The sequence below is a fragment of the Gobio gobio genome (genome assembly GCF_949357685.1).
Source record: "Gobio gobio genome assembly, chromosome: 1".
NCBI lineage: Eukaryota > Metazoa > Chordata > Actinopteri > Cypriniformes > Gobionidae > Gobio > Gobio gobio.
The window spans coordinates 39233502-39258781 of NC_137097.1; the positions used below are offsets into that span (position 1 = coordinate 39233502).

Sequence of the window (25280 nt, forward strand, 5' to 3'; positions counted from 1 at the left end):
TGTATCCGGTGTAGACAGCATCAGTGATTATAATGAATTTGATCTGCTTTGACACAACGCTCACATCCAGTATAGACAAATGTCGTCCGTTAAGCGACTGAACGCCGGTGGGTGGGGCCTATGGTGTGATGATGTAAAATTCATCGTTGTCTTTTTCTGGAGGCAAATGTATTTCGTCACAGATCCCACAATATCAAAACGATTTTTGAGCTTGATTATATGCTTTGTTTATAATGAGGAGGAAGATATAAACTTACAGGATGTTTTAATGGTACAAAGACCTCTGTTCCTCTTGGTTTAGTTCCCTTCAAGGGTCATCCTGATGCTTCGTAAAAGTGTAATTCTGTTTGGTTGTGCAAAATCCTCTCCTGCTTAAGCTCGTCTACATCTACAGACAAGGTTTGCTGAGATGGTAAATCCAAACAGTGCTTTTTAACACGGAGTAGAGGCGGTTCTTGCTTCAAAAATGATACCAATGGCTGAAATCGGTGGAGTCAAACTGCAGACACCGGTTGCGTTTAGTTCTTAGTGTTTATAACAGACAGTGATGGGTACAAAAGCCTCAGGCAAGAGTTTTCTTCAGTGCATTAAGCTGGACAACCCTACTGCATCATGGGAATGTCTCTGCTGCCATATCTAGTGGCCTCATCTCTCGTTTGCGATCTCTAAAACAACAGAACAATGGACACTACTTCAAGATCATTCAACGATTACATCTGTCTAAATGTGTGTTTGTTCCTTTGGCAGGATAAAGATGTGGCACGGCTACAGGATTTCCAGGAGCTGGAGGTGGTGCTAGAGAAAACCGAAGGCTTGTCGCTTTTCTCTGGAGGTCAGGGAGGTCTGACCGACAGGCCCTGCTACAACATGAAGGCCTCCAGGCTCACCTACTAGCTTCACATTAGAGACGCTCGCGGTTTATCTGGGACCTGCTTCCTGAAATCCCAAACACATTTTGTATCCCAAAATATGCTCCTGCTTTGGGTTGGTAAACAGAAATGACATGTTAGCCTTATTCCTCCTCTCCTTCATTAACAGATGTATCCTTAGTGCCTCCTCTTCCATTGTAACCATAGATAGCTTGTTATACGGCCTTTGACTTGCTCTGAGGTGGATGGGGTTTTTGCATTGCTTCAATTTGAATATCTAAATCCATTCAGGCCATGATTGGACTTCGGGAAATATTAAAATGCACCGCTTTTGCATACTGTTAGTCTGTTCAGATCTGTCTTTACTGCCTTGCCTTCATATCGGGTCACTGTATGAGAGTAGGCACGTTTCATCTCGCATCCAACAAATATACAGTGTCCTATCTCAAGTTCAGTCCAACATGCTGGTGTTTTAAAAAACTTGCGTTTGCGTTGATTGAAGGAAGTCACGCTAATTTCATATCAATGCTTGTAATTCAGAAATATTTTGTTTGCCAGACAACTCTCTGTGCACTTTACCAAAACTTTACCATTATTGGGGAAGCGTCCTCTTTATTTACCTTTGTTGAGATCTTCAGTGCTATATTTTGAATGCCGTTCTGTTAGTCACTGTAAGCCAAATTACCCGTTCTATAAACTAGCATGGACTGTTTGGAGGAGAGCGCCCTCATTGTCTTGTGTGAAGGCAAAACTTAATAATGTAGCAAAAAAAAAAAAATTCACCTAGGATGAGCTTAATTGGAGATGAATAATAGGGTATTTAACCACAGAGAGCTTCCAGCAAGCATCATTTTGACTTTCCTTGAGTTTTACGATGCCTTGTAAAAATATTTGAGAAGCAGGATCTGTATTTAAGAAATAGTGGTCATAATAGTGCCATTTTACTAAACACTTTGCTGCATTGTTGAATATGAGCATAGAAATATTTTTTGTTCGCAGTTTGGATAACCGATTTGTGGGGAATGCTTGGGGTTAGGTTTAAGAGCGGTGCATTAACACTACATTGTTGTAAATTAGCTTTTTGACTCAATAGAGATTGTGTTACTGTGAAAAGAATTTCTAAAGATTTGTCTTACGAATTGTTTTTAGTTTTCTCTGAGAGTTTGACTGTGTAACCAAGCATATGATTGATCGTTAAACATTTGTTAACAATATGATACTATTGTTCAGACGTAATATTAGACCCTTGCAAAGACATTGCTAAATTATTGAAATTAAAGTTTTGTTTTTTTTAAATGTGCAATTGTTTTAGTATTATATATAATACTAGAATCTGACGATTAAAAGAAGTATTATACACTTCAGTTGAAATAAAACAATCTTGTTTTCTTTTCTTTCATATGTTCTCGATTAACTTAAATATAGCTGGGAAACAATTTCCAGAAATTCCTTTGCTTGTTGTTTTTTGTGCTTTTTTTTTAAATATGTGTGGTTAACATGAATGTCAATTTACAGAATCTGTCAATCTAGAATAATGCTTTTTTTTTATTATAAACTATTGTTCATTGTTCATTCATAATACATTTTATTACACAATGTAATTTGAGCTACAGTAGCTCATCCGTTTGATCGGACCACACGTGCATCAATGACCCTTTCGCCGGTTCACCACTGTTCCTTCCTTGGACCACTTTCGATAGATACTGACCACTGCAGATCGGGAACACCCCACAAGAGCTGCAGTTTTGGAGATGCTCTGACCCAGTCGTCTAGCCATCACAATTTGGCCCTTGTCAAACTCCCTCAAATCCTTACTCTGGCCCATTTTTCCTGCTTCTAACACATCGACTTTGAGGACAAAATGTTCACTTGCTCCCTAATATATCCCACCAAGATGAAGAGATAATCAGTGTTATTCACCTGCCATAATGTTATGCCTGATCAAACATTGACCAAAAAGTGATTAGATTCAGTTTCCTTGAAGAGATGCACTTGAACAGATCTTTCTTTGGGTATGACACAAATGTAGTGCAACATGCCATTGCTTAACTTCACCAATAGAGGACAGGCTTAGTCTTGAAGAAACGAGACTCCAGACAGCAGTAATGCTCTCGGTAGGAGGAAGGAAGTGTTTCCACTCCATTAAACTCAGTCGAGCTCTGCGGCTGCTCCTGTACGGTACATACAGCACATCAGAGTCACTGCACCACACCGCAGAATGCAACATTTAGCTTTGGGTCAGCATTTCAAACATCTGCGAATGGGGGATTGCAATAAATAAAAAGTTGTTACATTTGATTTTAATTAAATGTCTAATTAGCAAATATAGCATTGGTGACAGGGGTAGGGCGAATTCAGGGTGATTGGGACTCTTTTTGCCATTGAGATGACTTGGAAAAAGTGTCCCAATCACCCTGAATTTACCCTATTGGTTATCTTTGATCAAATGTATTCTACAGAAACCCTGATGGAAGTTTTATTCAAACTTGTGAATTTCTTTCACATCGGCCTGTTTAAGAAGTCAGGGACTAACTCGGCTCACCAACTGCCCTTTGACCTCTTTCGCTCAATTGCACATTTTAAGGGAAGCAGAGCCCCGCCCGGTTCAGCACTATAGATCACATCAGCATGCGGGCCTCTTACCCAAGACAACGGAAATTACAGAGGAAATTACACTAGAATCCTTGTATTTGTGCAAGAACTAATCCAATGCAGGCTATACATTGTAACTTAGAAAAGCATATCAACAGCTGCATTCGGATTAAAATGTGTACTGTAGAAAGTTCCTGAAGATATAGTGTTCTCGGCTTTGAACTTTAATACAGTTGTGCTATCTTTTCATGTTCTCATAGCAGATCACATCGCTTACCCCTCATGGTGAAACTAGCATGAGATCTCTGTCAGTTTTCAGTAAACACCGGCCTTCTCAGTGTGTCCGTCTCAAGACCAGACATCCAGCTGCACCACTGATCTGCTGATCAGGGAACAGCTGTCCCATATTAACATCAACTACTAGTCATTGCATATATAATAGAAATGTTTGATCTTGATCTCAAATTCAGTTTTTTTTCTTCTGGACAAATAAGGCCTACATAGTTCCTATACATTTATGCAACAGCTTGTTGTGGTTCTTGAATCTGATTGGCTGAGAGCACCGGAACCGTTCCGCCTTTTGTATCACTCCGCTTGCGACGACTGTCATGGTGGTGGTCGAGCAAATCCACCATATTTTTTTACAAATACTACTGTTATTGTGTCACAGAATGTAGTTTTAAGAGTTTTTTAGGCGAGAATGTAGTTATTTAGACCTCAAATATGTGACTTGTATAAATATAGCACCTATTTTACTATTTGTTTAGATGCTTTCGCAGATGTGAGCTACAGACCGTCATTGGCCGTTCAGCATTCATATACCCGCAAAGAACAGCTTCATCCTGGCCAGTCCTTTGGGAATTTTCTGCTGGCTTTTATGTAGATAAACATGAGATATAATTCATTTGGGGTATATCAAATGGGCAACCTTTGGTCTTATTAATCTATTAAGTTACTTGTTCCAGAGAAAACTCGATTTGGCTAACTATCGCTTTCCTCAGCGGACATTCAAAATAATTTTTTATAATGGATATTATGGACATTGCCCTAAAGAATGAATACTATATCAGATGCAGGTAATACACTCGTTTAGTCGATCTCTCGCTCATAATACCCTACATAATACAATAATCTTCAAAGAAGCGACTCTGTTCCTTCGTCTCTAGCTCTAAATTGACGTTTTAGAATAAGTAATGGAGGCTTGGGCTCAACCGTCAAACTGTCAACTTGAGATTTGAATCTATGGCGGAAGGAAGTAGTTCCGCTCAAAAGAGGGTTTTTAAAAGTTGTTTCTTATTTATATACACACGCATACTCACTGGCCACTTTATTAGGTACACCTTGTATGTACCGGGTTGGACCCCTTTTGCCTTCAGAACTGCCTTAATTCTTCATGCCATAGATTCAACAATGTGCTGGAAACATTCCTCAGAGATTTTGGTCCATATTGATATGATAACATCATGCAGATGTGTCAGCTGCTCATCCATGATGTGAATCTCTCGTTGCACCACATCTCAAAGCTGCTCTGTTGGATTGAGATCTGGTGACTGTGGAGGCCATTTGAGTTTAGTGAACTAGTGAAACCAGTTTGGGATGATTTGAGCTTTGTGACATGGTGTGTTATTCTGCTGGAGATAGCCATCAGATGATGGGTTCACTGTGGTCATAAAAGGATGGACATATTCAGCTATAATACTCAGGTAGGCTGTGGCATTTAAACAATGCTCAATTGGTACTAAGAGACCTAAAGAAAATTGTCAAGAAAACATCCAACACGCCATTACTCCACCTGCCTGAACCGTTGATACAAGGCAGGATGGATACATGCTTTCAGGTTGTTTACACCAAATTCTGACCCTACTATCTGAATGTGGCGGCAGAAATCAAGACCCATCAGACAAGGCATTGTTTTCCCAATCTTCTATTGTCCAGTTTTGGTGAGTCTGTGTGATTTGTAGCCTCGGTTTGCTGTTCTCAGCTGACAGGAGTGTCACCGGTGTGTCTTCTGCTGCTGTAGCTATTTCTAGTTTTGTAGGTCGTTCTCCTTTGACCTCTGGCATCAACAAGGCATTTTAACCCACAGAACTGGCGCTCACTGGATATTTTCTCTCTTTTTTGGACTATTTTGTAGAGATTATTGTGCATGAAAATTCCAGTAGATCAGCAGTTTCTGACATACTCAGACCAGCCTATCTGAACAACCCACGCTATGTTCAACTTCAAAGTCACTTAAATCACCTTTCTTGCCCATTCTGATGCTCAGTTTGGATGTCAGCAGGTCATCTGCATATCTTCGTGCACAAACGCTGCCATTGCCAAAGTCATTGCCGGATAAGGCAGTGAGGCAACAAGTCAGCTGTCTAAGGCTGGCCACACACTTTTTTAAGCATGATTTTGAGGCCTGACCCCCAGGTGATCGGGGCGTGGCCCAATTTGAGACTTGTTGTAAATTACTTTTTGTCCAAAAAAATCATCAATTGTGTGGAGTCATTACGATTATTTTACTGCTCCTGATCTCGTCGGAGCTGTCCGACAAATTTGATATTAACGACTCTTGACGTGATACCTGCGATAGCCAATGAGAGTAAGCAAGCTTCACCAACCAGATGTTGTGTGCTTCTATAGCTGAAACTTGGCAGCCACAAACATGCCCCGAAAGTGGAGTATTGAGAAAGATCACCCATATTCTCTTTTTTCCTTTTGCTTTTCTTCCTGTACACAAAACTCACGCAAGGAGAGCTGACGATGTCGAACAAAATCCATTTGTTTTTCTTCTCAAATGATTTTGCGGGTCTCTGTGAGATCTTGTCTCACTGTGGAAATGTCACTACAATCGACAGGTGTGTGGTTTCGCGGCCCGGACGAATCTTTCGAAGCATTCAGAGGATTATAATGCTAAAAATCAGTTGAAACTGCCCTTATGTCTGTGGTCTCCCATAGTTTTAAAATCGGTTAAAGGTCCCGTTTTTTTATTGTGTTTACAGTGTGCATTATAACGTGTTCATGTTTCGCGTGTAAAAAAACACAGTATTTTTCACACAATTTACTTACCGTAAATCCTCTAATATTGGCCTGTATTCCATTAGCGGCCGGGTCTCCAACATTGGCCGGTCTCGCTGTCACCGAAGGTAAATAAAGGCCGGTCTCTAATAGCGGCCGGGGCTATTATTAGAACCAACGTTTTTCTGGGCAGGCCTCAACATTATGCTTGCATGTGATAGTAACATGCAAGTACCACAGGGTACTGGTCATGTCAATCACCCAGACATCCCAAGTCTCCCGCATATTTATAGCAGCTCCCTGATGCCCGCAAATTAGTAAAATTCTCCCGCAATCTAGAGCGAGCGAGCAAGAGCGCGCATGCGAGACACAAACTGTGCACGCGCGCACGGCAGAGAGGGAGAGAGAGCGAGAAACCTTACGTGTGTGTGCTAGTGTGCGCCTAATGAAGCGCATGTAAGACGGAGAGCGTCCTGATTGGCTTGTTTCGGTAAGTCAACCAATCAATTGTCAGTGTGGGCGGGCTTTTATCTCTTCGGGCTTTTATCTCTCGCCCCAAAAAACGAAAGTATAAAGTATAAACATAATGACAATCTTGCACGCTCTACAGTTTGTAACTAACATGTTATGGTTGAGTTAAACAAGTTTCATTTCATGTGCATATTTTTCAGGTCGGCTAGTTGCCAAGGCTACATGAAAACAACAAACTCCTTAGACCTGTTTAAAGTTGCAATGAAATATAAATAAAAGCAGTTTACATAAATAGTAGTATAAGCAGCTTATGTAAATAGTAAAAGTGATCTACATAATTTTAGGAGAGATACCTCCCTGAAATGACTTGTTTCAGGTTGGGATGTCTGATCACCTCACTCTTGACTCGCACGTGAGACTTCAATCACCGGGTCCGGTAGGCTAAAGGCCTGTACACACCGGGACGAATATCGCGCGCGCTTATCGCCAGCGTTTTTCGTGCCGTTTTTCGGCGCGTCTTGAGTGTTCACACCCAAGCGATTTTCACTGGCGCTGCGCCGAGTGAACGTGCACATTCAGTCGATGCGCTCCCGGTACACAAGATGGTGCTGCGGCACTTTAAGCCTCTGACACTCGCTTGTCACACAGAAGGAGAAGAGAGACAGTATTTACGTGCTTGCCAAAACCATAGACATATTATGTATATGGACAAAACCATTCACACACTTTTTGCTAACTGGCAAGCAGCATTAGCAGTTCATCTTCTTCTTTGTCTACTTACTACTTCTTCGTCGTATCAATGTGTGCTCGGCAAGACCGTTTTGTGCTTGAGCGCCACCAAGTCGTGTTTTACTGTCACTTCAGCAGCTCCAGGCACGTGAACAAAAGCGCCGATCTCATTGGTCGGACAGTTTTTTACGCGCCGCGTCAAAATAAAAAAACGAACCCGAGGCGTTTTTTTAAAAATGACGCTTTTACGCCTGCCGTTTTGCGCGTCGGTGTGAACACTCACATTGGCGCCCATTGTTTAGTCCCGAGGCGTTAAACGTCGGCGATAAACGCGTGCGAAAATCGTCCCGGTGTGAACAGGCCTTAACGTTTACGGCGCGAGGATGAGAACAGACGCGCAGCGGTCAGCGGAACATGAGGACGACGAAGAGGATCTGTACAATAATTAACTTGTTGTAGAGGCTGGCGCGAGTGATGAGGAGTTTACAGGGAGAGATGAAAAGGAGGAGGAAACTGAGGAGGACGAGGATTAAACAGAATTGGAGGATTTTTTTTTTTTTATAACTTCAAACCAAACGAGACCGGAATGGTTAAACTTTGGAGCGGTAAGGTGTCTGTTGCCTTTTGTTATGAATCAATAACCTAATTATCACCGTGTATGGTTAAGTGTTTACAATGCACTACCGGTAGCCTATGTTTGCTACGTTTTTGTTACCATATTTCTACACTGGAATTTAGCCTGAATTACCGGTATTTGTTGTTAATGTTCTGTATGCATACCATAATTTTATGGTAACTGTACGTTTTCAATAAATTAACCTAGTATTTTATAGGTTGAAATAGACACAACATCTCATTTTTAGTCATTCTACTGGTAGTTTGATTTGCTCAAATAGAAATTGAGGCCTGCCTCTAATTCTGGCCTCCTTCCAATAAAGGCCTGGACCGCGATGCGCTTGAGTAAAATAAAGGCCCGGGCCTATATTAGAGGATTTACGGTATCTGTATACCGCTGTTTTCACTGTCCTAAAAACGCCTCGATGATTTCCTTATTCTATGAAGTCCCTCCTTCAGAAACACGTAACGAGTTCTGATTGTGCCAGCGGTTCCCGTGTTGTGATTCGACAGCAGCTTAGCGCACGTTGCCCGGAAAGGTCACGCCTCTTACCATAACGGGGAGATGCATGCGCTCAAAGTACAACGTCCCTGGCCAAAGAAAGGTGATTTGACTCCGGGATGAAAATAACAGTGTCTCGACGAAATGGCGACAAACGCTCTACGAACGCAACACTTCCTCTTCTCCACGTGGGAGAGCAACAAGACCACGCCCCCTTTTCCGCGTGTTCTGTGGGCGGAGGTTAGTCGACAAACTGATCTACTGTCGTAATTAAAGCAGGATGTACCTGGATGTAGTCCAAACCGGCCGTTCGCTGTAGGCTTTGAAAGGGAACTTCTGTTAAATAAAATATCTCGCTTGGCATTGAACTTTGAGCTTTATAATTTTACAGGTATTATTTATGCTCTAACAGCAACATTACACACTAACTAAAGTTTGAAAAATGGGATCACGAAGAACAGGACCTTTAAGATTTGAAAATCCTCTAGTGTGTCCCAGGCCTAAGTTTTCGGATACAGCCCATGTCTACATGCCTAAATGCATTGAGTTGCGGCAATGTGATTGGCTGATTAGATATTTGCATTAACGAGCAGTTGAGCAGGCAGACCTAATACAGTGGCCTGTGAGTGTGTGGTAACATAATATACACTGATCAGGCATAACATTATTCCTAATATTGTGTGGGGACCTTTTGCTGCCAAAGCAGCCTTGACCCGTCGAGGCATGGACTCCACTAGACCCCTGAAGGTGTGCTGTGGTATCTGGCACTGAGATGTTAGCAGCAGATCCTTTAAGCCCTGTAAGTTGTGAGGTGGAGCCTTCATGGATCGGACTTGTTTGTTTAGCACATTCAACAGATGCTCAATTGGATTGAGATCTGGGGAATTTTAAGGGAATTTTGAGGTTTGAAACCTCAAACTCGTTGTTGTGCTCCTCAAACCCTTCCTGAACCATATTTTGCTTTGTGGCAGGGCGCATTATCTGCTGATAGAGGTCACAGCCACCAGGGAATACCGTTTCCATGAAAGGGTGTACATGGTCTGCAACAATACTTATGTAGGTGGTACGTGTCAAAGTAACATCCACATGGATGGCAGGACCCAAGGTTTCCCAGCAGAACATTGCCCAAAGCATCACACTGCCTCCGCCGGCTTGCCTTCTTCCCATAATGCATCCTGGTGCCATGTGTTCCCCTTCCCCAGGTAAGCACACACACTCACCCGGCCATCCACGTGATGTAAAAGAAAACGCGATTCATCGGACCAGGCCACCTTCTTCCATTGCTCAATGGTCCAGTTCTGATGCTCACGTGCCCACCGTTGCCGAATTTTTTTTTTTTTTATTGTAATATTAAAAAAAAGTTTGCTGTTTTTTATATAATTGATATTTTGCCCTAAACACAGTAAGTCTGAGAAAAACTATGTACGGAGCACATTTTTAAAAATGAAAACACATCTCATGTGTCCTCCAGATGTTGCAACACACATCCTGCACCTCTTGCATAAGAACAACCTGCTGTGTTCAGAATAGTGCCATTGAATCACTGGTCACCCTGCCATGTGCGTGTGTGGAGGCGGCTCATTTCAGAACACTTAAAACAAAGCTTAGCTGAGAGTTGGTGGCTCTTTTGTGTGCTAGTCAGACGATATAATGAGCTTATGAGAGGTAATAACATGTTCATTGTTTTTTATGACCCTTCCTGCGGGTGGGGAGCCAAGGCATAGAGACAGTGTTAATACCTTTCAGAAAGCTCATAAGTTCACACAATAGATTCATCTGAACTAGAATGCCCGTTAAATCACTGCTCTATTGCAGTGCATTGATTTACTTCAGGAGGTGCGTTTCAGTGAATTAAAACGGAGACAGATGCTCATTTCTGTCATATTGGGCTGTGGTGTGTTGTTCTCAAAATCTTTTGAAATCTGTCACATAATATACTTTTTACAAAAGTATATTATGTGCATGTTAATTCATAAGTTCCTGTGTCAACATTGTGTTTGCTTTCTCAGAAAAAATCCAAAGAAGATGGAATTAAAGTGTCTCAAGTTATTCAAAGTCCAGGTCAGTTTGGTTAAACAAGCTAACATAAGCTGTGTGATATTTTTGAATTAGTCATAGGAAGATTGTTTCATTTCCTGAACACTCGGTTAAATTTAAGGGTTAAAGATCTCCCATTATGCTCTTCCTGTGTCGGATGGACATTTTGTTTTTGTTTTTAGTCAGAGCTCAATTGACTATTTTAACATTGTCATTTAATTTTCATTATTTCATTTCTTTAATAATTTGGAACTCTTGAAAGGCTATTGAAAGACTAAAAATAAGGGGAGAAAAAAGGCATTGTATGGGAGTTTCATATGAAGTCTGGTGTTTACTGCTGCTGTTTATTGCTGACAGCATTGGTTGCATGTTTGAACCACATGACCTCCACCCTGTACCCCCACAGCTGGAGGTATCTTTCCCATGTCTGTGAGAGTCTGATGGGACACATATTAACTTTTGGGTGAATATGTTCCTGGCGGCAGTGTTTTTATTAGTATTATTTTATTGGTATGAAACAGTCACATATTAGGGGCTGTTTACACAACTCAAAAGATTTTATGCATTTTTGCCGTTCATTTACACGGCAACCGGGTTTTGGAGGCTGAAAATGCAAACTTTTGAAAACAGGATTGAAATAAAAGTTTTTGAAAATGATACTGCTGTTGTCTATGATATTGTGTCTTAGTCTATATGTGCGTAGTTTCTTTACAAAGTGGCATCACCACCTACTGGCCTGGCATGAATAATACAGTGTTTTTAGTTGTTTTCACGGTTCTGTGTGGGGGTTTTTTTCTCTTTTTTCTTTCTTTTGATATATTGTATGTTCAGATATTCATACAACAAAATATTCTGGTCATGAAAATGATCAAAAACGCTGCCGGTGGCTAGCAACTTAAAAAAAATCAAAAAGTAACTACTTGTACTTACTATATAGGTTTAGGATTAGGGTTTGGTTTGGTTTATGGTTAGTTGCATTATGCATAATTTATAGTTATTATATGTTACATGTTACACTATACATGTAACATGTAACAATGACACTAAAATAAAGTGTTACCAAAAAACTCAAAGAAGAAACATTTTCCTTAGTACTTATTTTAGTACATCTAGTAAATAATGTGTGCATGAATACATTGTGAGACTGATTCTTTATGTATGTTTGAATTATTATACTACCAAACTATATAGTAGGTAAACTGCCTTTCAGAAGTTTGGGGTCAGTATAGGGGGTGTGTGTGTGTGTGTGTGTGTGTGTGTGTGTGTGTGTGTGTGTGTGTGTGTGTATAAAATTATTGATCAAAATGACAGTAAAGACATGTAGTGTTACGAAAGATGTATATTTCAATTGCTTTTTAATTCAATTAAATAAATGATGTTTTCTAAAATCCTGAATCCTGAAAAAACTTTCTACAAAAAGGTTTTCAACATTGATAATAAGAATGTTTCTTGAGTATAAAATCATCTTATTTTAATGATTTCTGAAGGATCATGTGACACTGAAGACTGGAGTAAAGATGCAGAAAATTCAGCTTTGACATAAATTACCATATTTATAAATGTCCATATTTTCGATCAAATAAATGCAGCCTAATAGACAAAACATCCAAAATTCTTACCAACCCCAGACATTTATCTTTGCATGTCGCATAGTGCTTTACATACTACAATTAGTAGGCTGTTTCAGTGCGCACTACGGGGTGCGCACTAAACCAGTTGGGTTGGCCATTCCAAAGATAGCCAGTGACTTCTTGTTGGGTAGGGAAGAGTTAAAAGGTGTTCTTGTGCGTCACGCAGGTGCCTCTCTGCGTCTTAAATTTCAAAGACATTCGAGAAGTTAGTGTACTCTTAACTGTGCTACATTGGATATAAAAAAACTGTGGTTATAGGCTTTGTTTTCAAGTATATAAAATGTTTAGTAATAGGGTTGAACCGGCAACCTATAATCTCCCAGCACTGATGAACGTCGCGCGCGATTCGACCTCTCTTCCACTCCACAGACCACTCGAACGGATCACACGTCCTCCACTTTAGCCAGGGTCCCCACTTACTTGTGCCCTATTTTACGCATTGTTTTGGCGGTGACTGCGTAGCTTTTCGACCACTGGAACGTTTCCTTTTTCGAAAGGACTTTTTTTCGTGTGGATATGTGGTGGATGCTGTTTCCCAGATGGATTTGGTTTTTGTTTGGACACTTCTGCGTCTTGCGTTTGGACCTGCGCGCGAGAGCGATGCCAATGACTCTGTCCAAAGTAGTTTATTCTCATGCGGGAATGTGTCCGAACGAGATGAACCCGAACCTGTGGGTGGATGCCATGAGCACCTGCACGCGAGAGTGCGAGTCCGACCAGGTGAGTTCAGCTGCTGCATTGCAACATGTCTGTTTTCTATCACATGGTACCATGCTAATATTTCTATTTTTGATACTATAATGATGCTGAAGTGTCTAAATATAGGTATTTTACAAATAACTATAATATGTTGCCATAAACTATACTTAGCATTGTGCCAAATGCATCATGTCAATCACGTCGACGTACTACATTTGCTATAAATATGTTTTGTCACTACAGTAAAACTTTTAATGTTGCATTATTAGCAACAACTGACATCAAACTAAATAAAACAAAGATAGAATGATAATGAAAATACAAAACTATATTTTATTAATTTATTACGAATTGTAACTTTTTATGGTTAGCATGGCAAATTTAGGCTAATCGAATTTACAATCTTACTAAATTTAAAGTAACCATAGTTATTGCTGCTACAAAAATGTTAATGTGGTATTGGCAACAACTGTCATCAAAATGGCTAACACTATGTGGAGATTTTTATATATTTTTTTTAATATTACTGTTTGGCTATTACCATGGTAATTTTTGTAAGGTTGAATTTACAACATTCAGATTTTTATTTCTTTGTTGTTGTTTTTTTAAACATAGCCACGTATACTGTTAAGATAGTATTTAATGTTCACAAAGTAGCTATGTCATATATTTTTTATGAATTCTAAACAAAATATGTCTTTATTAGTCCAGGTGTCATTAAATGAAGCAAACTAACCCATTTGGGTTGCTGTGACACCAGAAAATGTCTAATTCAATACGGTTTAAATAATGTATATATTATTTTAAAAGAATAAGCACAAATTCCTAATCATCTGCATACATTTTATGAATTAATTTTTTTTTGTTCTAATTATTTAAAATGAATGAAAAACATGATTTAAAAAAAAAATCTTAACCTATGCTAACATTGAAAAAACTGGACCACTAACTATCACACAGCATCAGTCATGCTAATAACTTCCACAAACATTCCTAGTGATATCCCTTTTTTGTTCCTCCAGGACTGTGAGCCGTTCGAGAAATGCTGTTCAAATGTTTGCGGACACAAGAGCTGCGTGGCTGCCCGCTACATGGACCTTCAGGGCAAGAAAGGTCCAGTGGGGATGCCCAAAGGGGTCACCTGTGACAAATTCATGTGCACCCAGCAGGGTTCAGAGTGTGAAATCTGGGACGGACAGCCAGTGTGCAAGTGCCGGGACCGTTGCGGACGGGAGCCCTATTTCACCTGTGCCTCTGATGGCATGACATACTACAACAAGTGTTACATGGATGCTGAGGCTTGCACCAGAGGTGTCACCCTCACAGAAGTCACCTGCAGGTATCATTTTAGTTTGTCCAACACCAGCCCTGTCCCAGCGGAGACCACTGCCCGGCCCACCACCCCCGTCCATCTTGTGACCACTCCCATGGACGTTCAACGTCCCATCATGGTCAGCAACCCAGCGCAACACTTTGTGTTTGTGGGCGAAACGGCCAGCTTCCTCTGCGAGGTGACAGGAAAACCGAAGCCGGCGATTACATGGGAAAAGCAGATTGAAGGTAAGGAGAACACTGTGATGCGACCCAACCACGTGCAAGGAAATATAGTAGTTACCAACATCGCCCAGCTGGTCATATACAATGCCCAGGTCCAGGATGCCGGCATCTACACCTGCACTGCCAAGAACCAGGGTGGATCTGTGCAAGCCCATTTCCCACTCTCTGTGGTCCCTAGGGAGGAGACCAAACCGGAGACGGTGATGAATTCCACACGCCTACCCGCTGAAGAGTGTCTGAAAACACCTGATATGGATGACTGCGGCGAGGAGAGTATGAATTGGTACTACGAAGCCAAGCGCAACAACTGCTTTACCTTCACGTACAGCCAATGCAACAAAAACCGAAACCATTTCGATACATATGAATTGTGCATGCTGTCCTGTGGAGCGGAGCTTGCAGCACCTTGCTCCCTGCCCAGCGTACAAGGTCCCTGCAAGGCTTACAAACCACGCTGGGCTTACAGCCATGCGCTCAAGAAATGCCAGTCATTTGTTTATGGAGGCTGCGGCGGCAATGAGAACAACTTCGAGAGCAAGGAAGCCTGTGAGGAGATGTGCCCTTTCCCCAAGACCCACAACTGCAAGCCATGCAAACCCCGGCAGAAAATGGTCCCCAGCTTCTGCAAGAGCGACTTTGTGGTCTTGGGTCGTATTTCAGAGCTGACCGAAGACCACGATTCTGGCCACGCACTCATCACGGTGGAGGAGATCTTGAAGGACGAGAAGATGGGGCTACGGTTCTTCGGGCAAGAGCCTCTGGAAGTAACGCTGCTCAACATGGACTGGAACTGTCCCTGTCCAAACATAACGAGAGCCGAGGGACAGATGATCATCATGGGGGATGTTCACAACGGTATGGCCGTGCTGCAGCCCGACAGCTTTGTGGCCACTTCCAGTGTGCGGCGTGTTCGCAAACTCCGTGAGGTTATCAACAAAAAGACTTGTGATGTTTTAAAGGAGTTCAGCAGCACAAAGTACTAAGTACAAAGTACCTAAATCTCTGGACGTCCTAAACCAGGGGTTTCAAATCCTGCTCCCGGCAGGGCCACTTTCCTGCAGAGTTTATCCACGTTTCCACCGCAGGATCTTTCCCCGGGAACTAGGTACTTTGGGGTGGTACTCTGTGTGTTTTGACCACAGCGACCAGGGTCTAAATGAAGTTCCAGGAAAAAAATTCCCCAACTTTCCCAGAAAGTCCCTGCTCGTGAACGCAGCATGTTGATTGGTTGACTCCACTCAGAAATGTATTTCAACCACCATTTTTAAAAGTCTGTTGTGGTGCGTGCAGTATGAGTTGTTTGCTATATGAATCAACAATGGAGTTTAAAAAATACAACCGATGGACTGACCACGAGGTTCAGGCTTTTTTAAGCTTATATGTGGAGGACGAAGTCCAGTGGGAACTGGAAAGTCGTGCACAGTCCTACGTCACTGGACTAATTTGCCTAATCTTCATGGTACTTTAGGCCGCAATGGAAACGCAGACAGCAACAGGTCTGGGGGGAAAAAGGTTCCTGGGACAAATGGTTCAAAGTAATTTTGTTGGAAACATGGCTTAACACACCTGCCTGTAAGTTTGTAGTGATTCTCCATTAGCTGGTGTGTTTAATTAAGGCTAGAGCTAAACTCTGCTGGAAGATGGACCTTCAGTAGTAGGATTGGGCACCCCTGTCCTAAACCAACGTGCCTGCCTCTCACCTGCTTTTCTTCATAAAGCAGACTCACTCACAAACTTGACTTGTAGTTTCTACAATCATAAGTTGTGCTTCTGCCGCAGCATAAAGCTGCTTGAATTATCCATAGAGAGATGAAATGTGTAGATTACACTGTGTGAATGACGCATAAACAGGGTTGGATCTGAACTCTGCAGGTAGGTAGATCTCCAGGCACAGGATCGGGCACCCCTGTACTAGATGATTTCATACAAAAGTATTACCTTATTTACATCTACATGTTGTAGTGTGAGTCCAGTTATTTTAGTTTGACTAAAAAGCCACAGATGTTTTTATTAAACTGTCTACCTGTCTCAGAACAAATGTTCGGTTACTGAACATGAATCTTCAGTGGAAGCAGGTGGTTAAACATTACTAACCTAACTTTATTTATACTTCATGAAGATTTCATTAGAGCTGAAGTGTGTAATTTTTTCGAAGATGGAATAAACCCCATCTTAACATGCAGAGGCAATTCAAAGTAAGCCATTTGTAAGTTGAATTTGTTTGAGCAGCACGGCACAGCAATATTGGCTGATCCCGTACCGTAAGTTTGTGGTAGGATTCTGTTTGTCAGACCAATGGGAGAGTGATTAGGAAACCTTTGTGAAAACAGTCACTTTGGCAATTTCATTTGCTGCAAAAATTACACACTTCACCTTTAATTATGAAGCCATGTCATTCTTAAACTAAAAAAAGACATGTTAAATACTCTTGCACCTTATTTTAATTCATAGTCTTTCGTATCTGTAATCGTTGTACTTTGTTCCGTCTATTTATGCTCTTACATTACTACCATAAATTGAAACAAAGGTAGTCCTATGTATGTGCTTTACAAAGTATGTTACGTGTTTTTTGTCAAACCATACAATGGCAAACGTATAATGAGATTATAACTATTATTTTATGAGCATTTGAAAAAGTATTAAACATTTATGGAACTACACCAGAGAGGTGATTAAAGACATTTTCAATCAAATCCTGGATCTTTCTTATTGCGAAACTTTCTGCAAGTTGCAAGCTTGCATAGCTGTGGCTGTGGGGCTTCATGAGGCGATTTTGAATGAGCTTTGATAAGGGGGGACCTACTTTATGATAGAACAGCGGCCCCACCCCCCAATCCCGATGGATTCTATTGTCGGTCAGTCCTGGCCTTGGTTCTGGAACAGGTCACATTCCAGCTGTTCTTTGGTGGGAAGTGTTGCGGCTAAGGGGGATGGGGGGCCAGTCTGATCCCTTGTGTTGTGTCTGGGTCTGGGACTCTCTCCTCGGCTGCAGACCTTTCATGTGAGAACCTCCGCCTCCCCCCAGCCACCCGGCCCTCTCATCTCCCCAGCTCCAACTCCAGCCAAGCTGTGACCCTGCATGGGAGGGGAGCCAGCACACACACCGCTCTCTGTTTTAAAGGCACGGCTTTGAACTTTTGACTGGAGCTGGATGGGAGGGAGAGGGATAACACATGCTTTTTCCCTAGGGTGGGCCTCCAATGGCTGCTACCTCAGGCTGGCTGACAGGGCCTCATCCATGACCCCGTAAGAGACTAATGAAAAGAATGAAAAGAGCGAGGGAGAGAATCAGAGATAGGATTGGCTTGGGGGTGGATGCTGGGAATGTAGAGTGGGGAAGTTTCATTAAAACTGTTGACAAGTGTCAAGTGAAGCACTCAGGCTCAAGTTCAGTGGGCAAAAAAGAAAGATGTTTTCTAGTTTGCTAAACGCTAGTTATGAATGCTGGATGTTCACTGAGCAAAACTGTAAGTGCTCATATTTGAGATTTGGGGGAACAAAATGTATGTTTAAGTCCATAGCCTATCAGTTGGGCGCTAATCTGAATATTTGAGGGGACATGTACCACTTAAAGCTGCCGGTGGGAGTTACAGCAATTGATAAGCATCTCAAATTCAATATAGTTTAATATGATCTTTACATCACCAAACCAAACTCAAATGCCAACAACAGTAAAAGAGATGATGGCATTTATGCTCTTGTGTTGCTTGTGTATTTTTTAGATGTATACTGCAATGGTAATCAACAAAAGATGTCTGTAGCTCAACAGGAAGAGCAAGGTGCTATTTGATTCCCAGAGAACGCATGTAGCCTATATCCCGAAGTCACTGTAAGTTGCTTTGTATTAAAGTGTAAACATAGGCTATGTAACGTTTAAGCAACCATTCAATGTGTTTTGTCAGTAAAAAAAAGACTCATAACAACTTGTGAAATCACAAATTTACCACATTAACCATAGTTTCTGACAAAATACCTTAGCTACTACAGGTAAGGTTGCTATTATTCTGTTAGCTAAATGCTAACAGAATCTCCAAACAGTGTAAAAAGTCGACAAAATTCTATCCTTTTGTTTCTTTTCCATTTATAAAGATTTGTTTTTATTTGTGTGGTATTTAATACCACAGTTTATGGTAGTGGTATTGTAGTAACTATTGTTGCCATAGAAACTTTTGATTGTTTGGCAAAATCGCTGACATCTACTGGTCAGGATTAGAAGTGATTAAAAGTCTGAAATATGGTTTGGATGTTTTCACGTTTTATTCTATGACATTAAAACACACCAGTAATACCCTACTTGTAAAAGATGGTTGCTAACCAGTTGCTAAATATGGGACTATAGAGGTTACAAGTAAACTCATCTACTCATTAGTCGCTTTCACAGCCTCATGTTTATAATCGTGCTCTTGTAAATTATTATAACTCGAACTTTCAGGGATTTTTTGTTTTTAATAAAGACTGAAAGAGATGTCAGAAGCTTTTTGACGTTGAAGTCGTGCGACCGTGTTGTAGTTTGTTTATAGCCTAAGGTTAGCTTTTTATTTCTGGCATATATTAGAATGATTTATAAAGGATCATGTGACACTGAAGACTGGAGTAATGATGCTGAAAATTCAGTAAAAGCTGTCCCCCTCAACATCTGTGGTGGGTGGGTCTTATTATAGTGGACTAATTTTATCAGGTAAAATTTAAGTCAAAAGCAATTGGACTTGTAATTTTTCTGATTTGGGGATTATTTAGCATTAGGATGACATTTGCAATGCCGCCTATTTGAAACATTTTGCTCCCTGCAGTCTCGCCTCGAAGGGCCTCACGCACTTGACAGTGTTCAAGTAGGCTACTTCTGCTTCAGATTTATCCTGCCTACTTATTTCTGGTGCCTCAGAAGTCGCTCTCAGGCACTTTTCTTTGGTGACCATTGATTTGCGTGCTCTGACAGGGGCATTCGTTTCTTCTCGAAGTAAATTATGCAAATGAAATGTCTCATTCCGTATGCAGAAGTGGGCGTGCATATGGTCCATTCATACCGGGAAGAGGTTCCCACAGCGATCAGGAGTCTAGTGACGTCCTGTATGGGTGGGAGTCCCCATAAATAGACAACTGATGTACAGCATCAAAAACCAAATCCAGTTGCTTTCAACTGAATTTATCTGACAGAGTACATTAACTTACTGTATACCATCTTTATTTTATTCATATACTTATGGTAACATATACTCATTTATATGATTCCTCTATTTAACAAAGGGCTGTTTCATAAAATAAGATTCAAATTCAAGCCATGGCTTATTTTGGTTAGTCAGACTTATAGTTGGTGGATTCTGTTTCATAAAGCAAACTTAAAATAGTTCAAACTTAGTTACTCTGGCAACTTAGGCTGGGAAAATAACGATTATTAATATTCAATTCAGTTAAATTTTCGGATTATCCGAAAATAATCCGTATTGCGTACGGACAGAGCTGTAAATGTCCGTATATACGCACAAAAAAAACAGATGTATGAATCTCTGCGTACGAAGGATCCCACGCATATTCTCTTTGTACATCCGAATTAACGTAAAATTGAGCGCACATGCACGAGCACAATGCCCCACCCTGTCTCCTCCCTTAATTAAATCAATTTAAATATGGTAATGAGTCCACTTTGGCAAAAGAAAGCAGTAATAAAATGGCTAAAGCAAGCGGCAAGAAATGTAACTTTACAGAAAGTGAATTGGATGTGCTACTATCGGAGAGGCGAGAAAAAATATTTTATTTGGAACTTTGTCCTCTGGAATTAATAACAAAAGGAAAAAATATGAGTGGAAAAAGTTGGGTTGATGCCGTCAATGCGGTGGGATCTGAAAGTCGCACTGTAAATGACCTTAAAAAGAAATGGTCTGATATAAAGGTGGACGTTAAACAGAGAACTGCTGCGCACCGACAAAGTGTGGGCAGAACAGGCAGTGGTAAAGGGGTCGATGAACTTACACCCTTTGAGCAGAGAGTTGCCTCAATTATGGGTGACACTTTACTCTCTGGAGTAGTATCTGCTGCTGTGGGAGACTCGGATTTACTACAGGACTGCCACGAAGGTAACCAATTTCTCATTTGTTTGCACTTTGGTACACATAGCTTACCGATTCAATTTTCAAATGCATGCAATGTAGCTGACCAAAAGTACACCAGAGATTTTACGTATCCATTGCATTTATGGCAAATGCGTTTACCCATTAATAAGGAACAAACTCAAATCACAGTTAACATGTGCCTGTGTTTATTTAGACTCATATGGTGCAACAGCCGGAACATCCACTGGCACTCGGAATCCGCCCCTCCTGAGCAGCCAGCGCCCACTGTACCCAGCGTTTCCAGTGCTCCCCCCAGTGCTGAGGCCCGTCCGTCTGGCCGCGTCTTGACACATGCTGTTCTGGAGTCACAACAGCAAATCATTATGGCCATCGGAAAAATTAACAGTCACCTGAAAAATATCACTGACGCACTCACAGACATAAGCCACTCATTAAAGGAATTGGTCAAAAAGTGATTTTTGTCTCAGAGTACCATTTATATTGTCGCAATCACATGTTGACAGGCCTGAATGGCTTGTTGGTTGGGCTGCACATACATTGGTCCTAGGTCAGGTTCATCTGGCGGTGCTGCCACCTCACCAAGTGGTGTGCCATGCCTGTGCGCGACATTGTGCAGCACACCACAGGCCAGCACAATGCGGCACACCTTGTCAGGACGGTATAAAAGCATCCCCCCCACTCCTGTCAAGGCAGCGCCACCGACATTTCAGCTGCCCAATCGCCCGCTCTACAACTGACCGAGTGCGAGAATGGGCATCATTGTATCTGCGCTCTCTGTCAGTTTGTGGGTTGGTGAGGGGGGTTAACAGCCACGTCTTTAATGGATAACCGCAGTCTCCTGAAGGGTTGTTGAATAATTAAATGCAAATAAATAATAAACACAATTAGATAGAACCATAACTTTAAATGCATCACTCACCAAGAAGCCACCCATCGCGCACCCTGCCAGCTTGGTGCCCCATCCCAACCATGCTGTTTGTAAGGATGTATGAATCATGGGTTGACCCAGGCCACCTTGCCACAATATTTGTTAGGCGCATTTGTGCATCACATATTATCTGCACATTTGTTGAATGGAAATGTTTCCGATTCACATATGCAAATTCCTCTTCAGATGGCGCCTTTATAGCAATGTGTGTGCAGTCGATCGCTCCGATTACATTAGGAAAACCGGCTGTCGCTGCAAATTGCGTTTTAATGTTTGGCTGGTCAACTGCATCATATGGGAACCTTATATACCTGGTAGACATGCGGATGATCCCGTCCCATACCGCTGGCATTGCGCGGCTCAAAGACGACTGGCTTATTCCTGAGCGGTCTGCCAGTTCCCTTTGGAAAGAACCAGTTACCAGGAAACCAAGTGTTGTCAGCACCTGCAAGGGAACGGGTATTGCGTGGCTCCTCGCTGTCTCTCTCTCTAGATTCGGACCCAACTCAGCACAGAGCTCCAAGAGGCTAGCCCTTGGAAATCTGACATGGCTGATAAGCCAGTCATCATCCTGGGCCAGAAAATCATTGTGGTTCTCTTCGGATTCTGCCTTTAACAATGTCCTCTAATAGGGCCAAAGCTGCCATTGCCATAGACTAAGGGTTGTATCAATTTTCATATGCTTTTATATGTTCTTACTTAATTGTATAATTGATAGAATATTCCCATAAGGCTCATGTGACAATATATGTCAGTTATTTATAAATTGCAAATTAATAGCAATGCTTCCAATAGGTGGTGGTGCGATAGACTTAGAACAATTTGTTGTGTAATGTTTGCAACTTCACTTCATTGCCTGTAAGAGTCGCCAATGGACAAAAACAATGAGAAATGTACGTATGCCAGACATGAATTTGGCGTGGAGGAACGCACATTCTTGCGTTAATTTCACTGTTAGTACATCTGACCGTGAGCGTGAAAGCTGGCGTACGCAAAGTTTTTGTGCGTACGCAAGGTTGATACATAAGGTCTGGGGTAGGATAACTGTCAGGCTAAGCTGAGCTCCTCTAACACTGACCAATAATATTACAGCTGACTCTCTCGTTTACCTTTATTAACCATATCAGTCCAAAAATAAATATACAGTATACAGAAAATCTACTTAAATAATGCTACAATGATAAATTATCCATGTGCCCAATATGGTTATTAGAAGAACATTAACATTACAAATTAAAATAAATAATAACAAAAGCACAGACAAAGGTTTAGCTGGTAAAATGAATCTGAGCTTATAGTAATTGGCCTACAGTATATTAGCCTACATTTGATTTGCCCCATTACAATAGTCCCTTTACAGTTATTGCTATCATAAAAATATTCATAAATAAAATTCTAAATAAGGCAAATCTAATGTCCAAAAACAAATATTTAGCTACACACACACACACACACATATATATATATATATATATATATATATATATATATATATATATATATATATATATATATATATATATATATATATATATATATATATATATATATATATATATATATATATATATATATATATATATATATATATATATATATATATACTTTATCTTGTCTTTCAATTCAAACACATTTAACACAATTATACAAATGGACATTTCCTTTAAAGACATAATATTTTTTCCTTCCACTTTCTTTTCTCTTTTGTGATAATACCCACCACCAACAACACGCATAATTAGGACAATAGCCAATAAGTACATAGACACTAACCTATGAAAAAGTACACTATAGCCTACATAAATATTCATAAATATTAATAAAACATGAAACATTCACATATGTATATCAAACTCTTATAATGACACAATTCCTAATAAGTAATTCAAGTAATATTATTCAAACATCAAATAATAATAATGATTTTAAATAAGTAACTAAATAAAATAATTAATACGGTAATTACATCAATTTTAATTAATGTAAAATGCATTCCTTTGTTTTAAATAATAGCCTATTCTTTGATTTTAGAGGTGCACATATCTTTTCAAAATGTAGCCTATTATAGCCAACACTTTTGCTCTTAATTTCATGTTATCCTCTCCATAGTGTGTAATATAATATGAGTGTAATAAAGTTCACTGCAACTTATCCAACATCCTAAAGATAAATGATTATACTTAGAAGATATTTCTGGTGTTATAAAATATCGCATATAAATTTTCCAAACAAAATGTATTAGTCAGTATTATTGCGCTCCTATTTGTCGCGCATGCGTGCAATGTAGGCCTATGCATTCAAACCATGTTCATTTTCAAACAGGAGGTGATGATGCGAGATCAGTTTGTCCTGTGTAAAGTTATGCCATCAATAGATCAGTTTTTCAGGGCCACTGAATCCACCACTAGGGGGCGCAATTGCACCAGTGCTAGTGTAATTTATAAAAATGGACATGTGTCTGTAGCATCATATCTAGTAGGGTATTCTCTTTTACTGTCATTGTATGTTACACTGTCATAGGCTTTGACATAAATTATGCAATGCATATTATCATATTGAGTTGACAGTGACACGCAATCTTCATTTTTAATAAAAAACGAATGATTAAGTTGACGAATGAACAAATTAAGGTATGAATGAGTGATTCACACTGCCATAATCAATGTCTTATGAGTTTTCAAACCAATCTCGTGGGTGAGTGAGCAGAATAATGGGAAATTACGATGCTGCAGTCTTTTTCCCCCCAGAAGAATCCTCTGCTTCAGTGCTTAATTCATCAATAAGGAATAATTTATGTGCAAGCTTAATGGGTCAGTAGCTTCATTTAGAAAGCTGGCTGAAGTGGACAGTGGGAAATCTAGAGCATGATACACCTAATCTGATTCCTGACATTAATGGAACATCTTGTAGAGTCACATGCCTTAAACATATCTAATGTCGTATCGAGTCACATGACTGTGAATATCACCAAACCCAATTACATTTCAACAAAATAATAAAAAGAAAAGAAAATGAGGTAGATTTGATAGCATGATAGCTTCTTCAGCATGTTAGTTTTTGTGTGATATAAGCCTCTGGTCCAGCTTGTTTTCCATGAGAGATATTTTCTCTCGTTGCAAAACAAATAGCACAGATGGCGGGCAAACCTCTCATTGTAAATGGATGATCTTCTCAGGCCGTCATCGCATCCCTGCTCTAATTACTTTTGGCCAGTAGCAAGTTGGAAGAAAGACGTGTACACTGTAATAACCAAAGTGAGGGAGTAATATAGCGCATAACCAACTGCATAAATCAGCTGCCTCATTGATTCGGATGGCAGAATGTGTGTCTGCTCAGCCTGGCATTGTTGGGCCGAAGTGTAGCCTGGCTTTACTGTTTAACACATAACTCTGACTTTCTACCGACCCTAGCAGCCATCGCTATCATAAATAACATGCCTCTCCACACACACATTCAATATTATTTGCATTTGTCACAGCATGACACCGAGTCCATTCCCCTAAAAGTCATGGTTGGCTGTGCAAAATGAACTGACTGTCAGGTCTCGCGGAGAGATGTTATTTATTGTGCGCGTAAAGG

The 25280-nt window shown here is 40.7% G+C and overlaps 2 protein-coding genes across 3 annotated transcripts in view; both read left to right on the forward strand.

Moving 5' to 3' along the window:
• ankrd40 (ankyrin repeat domain 40) overlaps window positions 1–25280 on the forward strand; it is a 52387-nt gene that overhangs the window by 11913 nt on the left and 15194 nt on the right. Inside the window, exon 5 of one of the 2 annotated variants that reach the window (XM_079827533.1) lies at window positions 748–2421. The exons of the other annotated variant lie outside the window; for it this stretch is intronic. Within the exon in view, the coding sequence (XP_079683659.1) occupies window positions 748–894 (147 nt within the window). The 3' untranslated portion in view covers window positions 895–2421. Of the gene's footprint in view, window positions 1–747; window positions 2422–25280 lie in introns of those variants that run through there. 2 annotated transcript variants of the gene reach the window in all.
• Window positions 12582–17395, forward strand: wfikkn2a (info WAP, follistatin/kazal, immunoglobulin, kunitz and netrin domain containing 2a). The gene is made up of 2 exons (XM_079821074.1): window positions 12582–13169; window positions 14171–17395. Exons 1-2 carry the CDS (start codon window positions 12966–12968, stop codon window positions 15686–15688), a joined length of 1722 nt encoding a protein of 573 aa, XP_079677200.1. The 5' UTR covers window positions 12582–12965; the 3' UTR covers window positions 15689–17395.

Excerpts from the sequence above, each read along its gene's own strand:
- wfikkn2a (XM_079821074.1), top strand. The coding sequence starts at position 12,966 with ATGTGGTGGATGCTGTTTCCCAGATGGATTTGGTTTTTGTTTGGACAC. Across the intron at positions 13,170-14,170 it reads GAGAGTGCGAGTCCGACCAG|GACTGTGAGCCGTTCGAGAA; the intron begins GTGAGTTCAGCT and ends TTGTTCCTCCAG.